Source organism: Brachionichthys hirsutus, unplaced genomic scaffold, assembly GCF_040956055.1.
Source record: "Brachionichthys hirsutus isolate HB-005 unplaced genomic scaffold, CSIRO-AGI_Bhir_v1 contig_1181, whole genome shotgun sequence".
NCBI classification, from domain to species: Eukaryota; Metazoa; Chordata; class Actinopteri; order Lophiiformes; family Brachionichthyidae; genus Brachionichthys; species Brachionichthys hirsutus.
The window spans coordinates 9936-18912 of record NW_027180497.1 but is presented as its reverse complement, the minus strand read 5'-3'; the positions used below and the strand labels follow the sequence as shown (position 1 = coordinate 18912).

Sequence of the window (8977 nt, the reverse complement as noted above, 5' to 3'; positions counted from 1 at the left end):
TTTCCCCGTACTACGGTGGCCGTGAGGTTTAAAACATATTTACAAATCCCAAAACACTTTTATTTTTCAGGAAACAAATTTAAAAATTCCGAAACACTTTTACATTTCAGGAAACAAATTAATAAAACACTAAAATAATTTACATTTCAGGAAACAAATTAACAAAACCGGAAAAAAAATATCTAATTGGTGGGTGCAAACGACATTAACAATTTGTCTAATGGAAAGGGAACGCCCCAAATCTCCGGTTGTTTTCTGAAATGTAAAAGAGTTTCGGGATTTTTAATTGTCTTTTGCACTTCACGGCCACCGTATTACGGTTTGTCTGCCGTTTTTAACGCGCCGCCTGAAAGGAAGCGGACCTCCTTCACATTCCACGCGAGGTCCCGTGCAGTTCATTTAACCAGCGGAACCTTTCTCTTGCTATGCGAACTAGTCGGGCTGTTTTATCTGTTGCACGTTAACCGGAAGCGTCATACCTCAATTCTGCAATGGCGGATCAAGGGACGATGACCGATCTTGTCAGAGGATTTCTATTGACGTATTTCATGCCTGAGTCGTGCTACGATGAGTTCTTCCTTGCTTTGAACTTCCTGCACCGTAAGTTTCTCTGTAGGAAAGCGGAAGGAGATTTATTTTATTTGTTTCCATTATGAATGGAGTTCTCTGGTCGATAAAAATAGTTTCCTGAAAGTTTGGTTGATTAATTTCAGCGGGGAGGAAATGAACAGGAATCAATACATTTACGTGGTTGTGATCAGTGATCCATTGTTGTTGCCCTACTTAATACATACAGTATATTGTAGTAAATGTACACACTGTATTTTAACCATGATGGGGTGTTTAAGTGTCAAACCTGCTCCAATAAAGGTTTTTGAATTATTGTCTTATATTTATTTATATATATAATTTAACAAAAAAGAAGGGAAATATAATTATCACTTTCTTTCACTTTCATGCCACGTATCAAATCATTTATTGATCGCTTGCCTCTACACGCGTGTGTTTTCGGATCCTCCCTGGATTGAAATGATTTTACTGATTGATGATTTAGTGTGTGTTTCTATACTTTGGCGTTATCTGTGACAGTTAATCAAATGTTTTTTTCTATATATTTTTTCCAGTGCCATGTCTGAAGATTGTTCTCAGCAAAGTCTTGGGGATGTTCATCATCCTGGGATCAGTGCTGGGTAAAGCATTTCACCACAATCGTCTGATTTTTGGGAGACTGAATTGTAGATGAATTCCAATCAACTTTATTAGTTATTGGAGTTTTAGATAGTCGGGACTGAGGGACGATTTTCTGTCTCTCGTGAGTATGTCCAAACACATGTTGTCTCGATAGTCTTGGGGAGAAATTGCACCTGCATATATTTAGCAATCCTGTAATTCATACGTCCCGTAGAACACGCTGCTGTACTCGTCTACATTTTAGAGGATTTTAGTTAGAGTGGACTCGTGGAGATTCTTCTTCTTCTTTATTAAAACAATCTTTGCATTTGTGTGTAGTTATGTGTACTATCGGTACTTGTCCTCAGTAAAACTACCTCAGATCTTAAAGCTGGTTGGAGCGCAGAGCGCTGAGGGGCTGAGCTTCAACACGGTGTTGCTGGAACTGTTCGCCATCACGGGAACGGTGGCTTATAGTATCGCCAACGAGTTCCCGTTCAGGTCGGCCTCCGTTCAAACCGGCTCTGGGGTCGTTCACCTTTCTCCGTCGCCGTCTGATGATTTCGTTTGTTTAATCTGACTTCAGCGCGTGGGGCGAGACTCTGTTTCTCATGCTGCAGACGGTCGTTATTGGATTCCTCGTTCAACATTACCGAGGGAGATCCATCGCAGGTAAGATTGAAGAGTCGTTCCACTCATTCAGTGTGTTTAATGACCATTGTGCCCCCCCCCCCCCCCCCATGCAAAACGTGCTGCACCGTGTAGTTGTCCCAATTTAAACACGTTTTTTTTTGTATTAGTGATCGTGGTACTTAAATCATTTGGGGGATTGTGTTAGCCGTACTCACAGCCAGGGCCACAGCATCCTCTTTGTGTTTATTTTGTTTCTGAAAATAGCATCTCTGGAGAATGAGGTGCGACTAAAGGTTTCATAGTAAACTGAATTACAGTCTTCCGCTGCTTTAAGTAGATTTCATTAACCTGCAGAAGTTTTCATCTGTCCCATAAAGCCCTGGATTAATTTATATTTACACCGTGTATTTAGTTTGGTACTCATGATTGAGTGATAGTTTAGATCCTGTGGGGTCGAGCTGTGCGACACTTGCGTTCCATCCTTTGGGTAACTTACCGGTACTTACTGGATGTACATGTAGTCGCTATTTGCTGATTGATAAAGTAAGTTTTCCATCAGCTTCTTGTAACTATAGCATATGCTGTTATAAATAGATGTTATTGATAGACTAAGCTCCATTTTCCCTGATCTCCGCACCGTTATTTGATCCTCTTCTCCCAGGTCTCGTGTTCCTGGTTGTGCATTTCGGCCTGCTGGCCCTCCTGCTGTCTCCGGTCACTCCCATGTCAGTTGTTACTTGCATGCAGTTCTTCATCATGCCGGCTGTAACTATTGGCAGGGTAAGCAGAGACTGAATTCAGATATAATAATAACATGATAGAAAGCCTTTATTGTCACTGCGCAGTGGATACACAACGAGATTAGGATGATGCTTGGCCTTTTGTACACTTTTCTCTTTGGTGGTACAAACAAGTGGTAAACTATTGTTTTTTTTTGTGTTTTTTTCATACGTATAAATATTTATCCCATGGTACACACACACATATATGTATGTGTGTGTATATATATATATATATATATACATATTCATATTGTGTCGGTATGCCAGGTGATTCTTAAAATCATTTTTAACTGTTCTTGGGCACGGTGGCGGAGTGGTTAGCGCTGTCGCCTCACAGCAACAATGTCTTGCTTCAAATCTTATCTATGTGGAATTTTAATGTTCTCCACGTGTCCGCTTAGGTTTTCTCTGGGTTCTTTAGGTTCCTCTTACCTCCAAAAACATGCGTTCGGTGAATTGGCTCCTCCAAATTGTCCATAGGTGTGAGTGTGTGCGTGAATGGTTTTCTGTCCCTGTGTGACCCCGCGATGCGCCGGCAGTTCGGTGTGCACCCCCCCCTCTGGCCCATAGCGAGCAGGGATAAGCTCCATTACGGGGGGCCTCATGTACCAACCGTGTGTACGTACAAAAACCTGCCGCACGTACATTCTCACGGCCGTGGGAATCTCAGCTGCGGGGGTCATTTACATATGATTTGCGTATGTAAATGGGGGCGTGGACAGGGCGGGGTCTGTGAGAACAATTACCTGTGCCGTGTTAATTAGGTTCCGAGAACGAAGGTTCAAGGAACCTATTGTTTTTTGAGAAATTATTATTTTTATTTTTATTATTCTTTTTAAATGGCTTTTTGAGGCACTTCCCGGGCACTTAGAGGTGTCGAAACCATATAGGAGTGTCGCATCTGGTGTCTAGTTTCTAAATCTGGAATTTGATTGGAATTGTATATGGATTGGGGGCTCCATAGCGCCACCTGAAGTCGGCTTTTCTCCGAAAAGGTACTCGGATCTTCGTGAAATCCGAGTTCGTCGTACCTCTGGGGGTCCCGGGGCTAGTAAATATTTTTGTGATTTTATACGCAAACACGAAGTCAGCCATCTTGGATGGCGTGCGAAAATTTGAAATGTACGAACGCGTTTTTGAGGACTTTAGGATCGACGAAACCCCACGAAACTTTGCTCGCGGGTTCGCACCGGTACTTCCGAGGATTTGATTGTGGAATTTTAACGTTACGTCGCATATTGGCTCTTTGGCGCCCCCTTGAATTTTTTTCCCTTGTAGCGTAGCTTTGACCCCCTCAACATACGCGAAAACTCTTGAAAATCGGTCGGGAGACGGACATCGGCCAACTCGACCGGCTCGTAAAGCGATTGCTCTCAGCGTGTTTCTGGGGCTCCAGAGCGCCCCCTAACGCACTGGCGGCCGTAGTTTGAACGTAGTTTGTCCGATAGTCACGAAATTTGGTGGTAACATCCAAATCGTCATTCCAGACGTATTTGTAATTGGCTTTCTGTAGCCCCGCCCACCCGGATGTCGGCCATATTGGATTATGTACGTTTTTTTGGCATACTTTGACAAACTCCTCCCAGACGCTTTATCGGATTCGCGTCGAATTCGGATGACGTGATCGCCAAGTACCCGCGACGTTAAATTGCGAAGGGATTTTTGATCGATCGAACGATGAGGTCACAGGCCACGTTTGAATGTGCCATTTTCCCATTTTATAGGTCTCGAACTTTGCGATACTCCTCCCAGAGGTTTCGAGATATCGATCTCAAAGTCGGGCGACGGCCTCTCGACTCATTGACGACGCTAAATTGCGAAGCTTTTGTGTTTTCGCCAATCGCTGTTGCCGTGGCGGCCTTGCGAACTTTGATGTTGTGCCGTGACGTGCGTGGCTGTTGGAGCTTCACTTTGCACGGTCCGACCGTCTCCAAATTTCACACGCTGGATGAGAGTCCAGACCTGAACTCGAGTAAATGCCATTGACGGTGATAGTCTCAGCGCCACCTACAGGAACAGGAGCATACATTGTCCGATCGGTCCCAAACTTGACACGCTTCATCAGGGTCACGTCTAGAGGACGTACGCGTGTTTCTGACATTCGTGGATTGCGAATAAGCGCGTACCCCAACGTACGCCGGGTTCGAGGAACCTCTCAAGGCTGCTCGCAGCTTTAATTCTTGTTATTACCCGTTGAGTTTTAGGTTTTATTTCTTGTAGAGCAAAAAGAAAAAAAATGCCCAAAAATATTCTATTGGGCAGATCAGGCTTTTTAAAGATTGGTGATCGACCAGAAAATTGCAATCCGTGCACCCCGAGAGAAACGTTTCTGTTACGATCTGGCGCTGCAGAAATAAAAATCATTTGAATTGAATTGAAATAAATGCACAGACGCGTACTAAAGTTTTTCTTGTTTATTTAAAATTGCTCTTGCCTCACAGCGACATAGACGAAGAAGAGGAGGAAGACTGGTGCATCGAAAGCGAGAGAAGGAACGGGAGAGTTTAGGATTGAGCGTCGGGACGTTGAGATGCAAAATCAGGCCCATTGGTGACACTAAATTGTCCATAGGTGTGAGTGTTTGTGTGAATGATTGTCTGCGACAAGCTGGTGACTTGTCCAGGGTGTACCCCGCCTCTCGCCCGTTGCTCCTGTCCGGTTATGGACAAAGCGAAAATACTGATTCCAACTGTACATTCAAAGATTACATTTGGAAAATGCTTGTAAATCAAGACGAGCTTCTCGTTCACACAGAAGCTGAACGTCTGTCTGTCTGTCTTAGTTGATTCAAGCACGCTCCAACTACCAAAATGGGCACACTGGCCAGCTGTCTGCTATTTCTGTGTTCCTCCTGTTTGCTGGGTCCCTCGCTCGCATCTTCACCTCCATTCAGGTCAGTGTGTGTTTAAGATTTAAAGCGACCCCTGACTGTTTTGACAAATCGGTGCAAAAACACAAGGATTTTCCTCTCCTACGTAAGTACATAGACAAAAATATATCATTATTTCTTGTAAGATATAAAATCCGTTAATGTTGTTAAGTCGCAAAGCATTCTGGGTGTGACGTGAAACGGCTGCAGCACCCAGCTCACTGCTATTGTTTAGTATGGCAGCGATTGAGCCGGAGCCAGAGGGGCTATCGTGGAAGGACACGCCCCTGCATGACGTGTACCGCCCACAAATTGAAGCGGTAGCCGACATGGGGAAAACATACAAGGCGGGATTGAAAGGAGGCACTAATCATGGCAGCACAAGAACAGGCCCTAAACACAGGATCAATAAAGGCCGGGGTTGACCCCGTCGGGCAGGATGACCCCCCCCCCAGGTGCAGGATGTGCAAAGAAGCCCCTGGGAGAGTGCAGCACATCACAGCAGGGAGTGAGATGCTGGCAGGAAAGGCATGCATGGAACGACATAACCACAAGCACATTTTACAGTTTATATATATATATATGTATATACATTTATTCTGAGTGTATACACACACTCACAAGAAATGTTAAAAGAAAATACAGGTCTCCCAAATGTCAATAAACCTGGTAACGTTTTTCTTCCTTACAGCAGTAAAGCATCCACTTTCTGGATTAACTCGCGGTTAAACTCGTATCTGGTATCGAGTCTCCCTTCATTCATCGGCGACAGCTATCTCAACATTTTTAGGATCGAGCAGCGTCCAAATAAGCTTTGTTATGATTTATAATAAACAGATTAGTGATGTGAAAACGTGATGTTTTCTACTTTTAAGATATGTTTCATGTTTGATATATTTATGCTGTGTTGATTAAATGAACTAGATTTGTGCTAGAAAGCACCTTTCTGGTCCAACCACTGAAATCCAGCATTCGACCCAACGCACAGACACTGATAGAGACTGAACTATTTGCTATAGCTACTAGTTTGTGGAAATATCACAACTGTCATCGGTACAGGTTTTGACGCTCTGTATCTTGTTCTGTTACAGGAAACTGGAGACACACTGATGGCCCTCACCTATGTCATATCCTCTGCCTCTAACGGCATCCTTTTGCTGCAGGTTCTTTACTACTGGAATTGTTCTCCAGAACACAAGAATAAGAAGAAGAGAGAGTAGGCAAAGGAAAGTCCCAACTCATCATAGAGCAAAACTTCTTTTCTTCCCTAACTTGGTAAATATTCAAAAACAAATGGAACCGCAGAGATACTGGAAAATGTGAAATATTGAATCTTCTTTTGGGTTTAAATTACAAATGTGAACGTAACATACTGAAAAGACTTTCCAAGCCATCCCACCGGCCTTGAGAATTATGAGCAGAGCATCTGATTTTGACTGACATTCTTTTTGATTCAGCCATCCTTAGTGTGGACAGTCTGTACTTTCTATTTCATTTTTTTTCCCACTCGCCTGCTAATTTTCTGATTACCATTAAAATTTCGCCTATTTGCAAATGAACTTTCTGCGGATCATATTGCCCACGTCCCTTTACTCCTCGGTCCAGTTCTGATGCTCGCATCAACCCAAAGTGTTGAAAATGATGTGATATTTTGCATTTGATGGCAGCGACACTAAAAGAACACCTGTTGTAAAATGGCATTCTAGTGGCAACAGGTTAGTGACATCGTGACTCCTGTCCTATATTGAGATTCACAACGCTCTCTTAAATCACATCCCACAACCAGATTTAAGGCAAAAAACGAAAAAAGTGTGAAACTGAAAGGATGTAGAAAAACACAAAATGTATCAATTCAAAGTAAACAATAGAGGTTTTGTCATATATGCACGCGCTGCTGTAACAATACGTATCAATGTATAAATACTCAGATGTTCACTGCCACTCAAAGGGCTATAAGCACATAGATAAATATGGAGAGCGTCTCTTGTTTGAAAAAATGGGCGGGAAGGAAGTTTCTGTTGCATTATTTCCTTTGAACTACTTCTTTGTTGAGACCACTATAAACGATGCACTGGAACAACAAAATGAACCGGATTGGGTGTAAAAAGGGCTTACGGAGAGGAAGAGTCCCCGAAGTGGAGATGGAGCGATGGGGTTCCCCCCTCTGTGGAGGATCATTGATCTTGTTAATTGTTGAGCTGTACTTGTACTGTGATGAAAATGACGATAAAAGCATTCCGTTAAATGTGAATTTGTCTTCAGTCTCGGGATGGGAATCTCTAGTCTGTCCGATTCGAATGGTATCTTGACACACTTGTCACGATCTGATTCATTCAAGATACGTCTGCTAAAGCCGCCAATACGATTGGATTTTAAACGCTTACCACGATGCATCGTGATTCAGTTGGTTTCCGTGTTTTAGGTTTACGTACTCTACACTCATTCCCGCCTTCTTTTTGACTTTATTAATAAAAGCAAACAATGTAGTTATTTTATAGAAATGGATAAAGCAGTTCAGTAAATTTATTCAATTCAAGGCATTTCAAAAATTGACGTATTTTTCAAAACTAAACAAAGTGGCATTGCACTCTGCTAAAAGATGTAAACAATACATTCAAATGTGGTCAAATAGAACTGTTTACTGTCATTAACAGTAACATAACCAGGGTTTACGTAGGTAGCAAAATACTATATTTATTTGCTATAAACAAAAAACACGTGTGCATATTTCACGTCTTAAGATTCACAAACATTCCATTAGAGGCTGCTGCTGTTCATGGTTCTCGGTGTTGCTTCCGGCATCGTGCGGATTGTATTTGGTTTTCCGTGAGTTGAAATGTGCTGATTTGTGTGAAAGTTGGAGGCAGTGGGCCTCCGATAGGGCCACTCAGGTAGCTCCCGTCCGCCGCTACGCTTTGGAGTCGGGATCCAACATGGAGACGACCCACCTCGGTTATAACGTTGAAGGACATGCCATTGAATCCATTATAAAAATAACGTCTATAACTGTATCCCGTGGTTTATATTATACGTAATATACTTTACTATTGTAACAACACATTAGATTAAACTAAAGAATTGTTGGTAATCACATTTACATGTATTCTTAACTTTGGGATAAGACATATTTTCTTCACTTTCGGGCAGGTAGGAATAACAGGAGAAAAGAAGGAAAATGTTAAAACCGAGGCTACTGCGTTAGCACCAGCATGAGCACTAGATGGCGGTATATGAGTGTGTTTTTCCATACGTAATCTGATTCACGTTTTATTATTAGGCTAAAGGGACAGTTTTAAAGACATAAGATTATTTATTTATTTTACTACCTCCCACAATAAAATCTTTTGAGGATACTTTGAAAAGTCAACAGATCTATGACCTGTGGGGGGGGGGGGGGGGGGGGGTATATTGTCCCTTCCTATGACACACTCAGCTCCTCCCTCTCCATCTGGTTATTCACGTTATAAATATATAGCACCTCTTTAGTCGGCGGTTTGCTCAGCAGGATGTAGTGTAAATACAT

The 8977-nt window shown here is 42.6% G+C and overlaps 1 protein-coding gene across 1 annotated transcript; it reads left to right on the top strand.

The window, feature by feature from the left end:
* The first annotated feature begins 491 nt into the window (after positions 1 to 491).
* On the top strand, positions 492 to 7705 carry LOC137915595 (mannose-P-dolichol utilization defect 1 protein-like). The gene is made up of 7 exons (XM_068758790.1): positions 492 to 600; positions 1125 to 1190; positions 1539 to 1671; positions 1757 to 1842; positions 2465 to 2583; positions 5368 to 5478; positions 6546 to 7705. The coding sequence occupies exons 1-7, from the start codon at positions 492 to 494 to the stop codon at positions 6672 to 6674; spliced, it is 753 nt and encodes a 250-aa protein (XP_068614891.1). The 3' UTR covers positions 6675 to 7705.
* The last annotated feature ends 1272 nt before the right edge of the window (positions 7706 to 8977 follow it).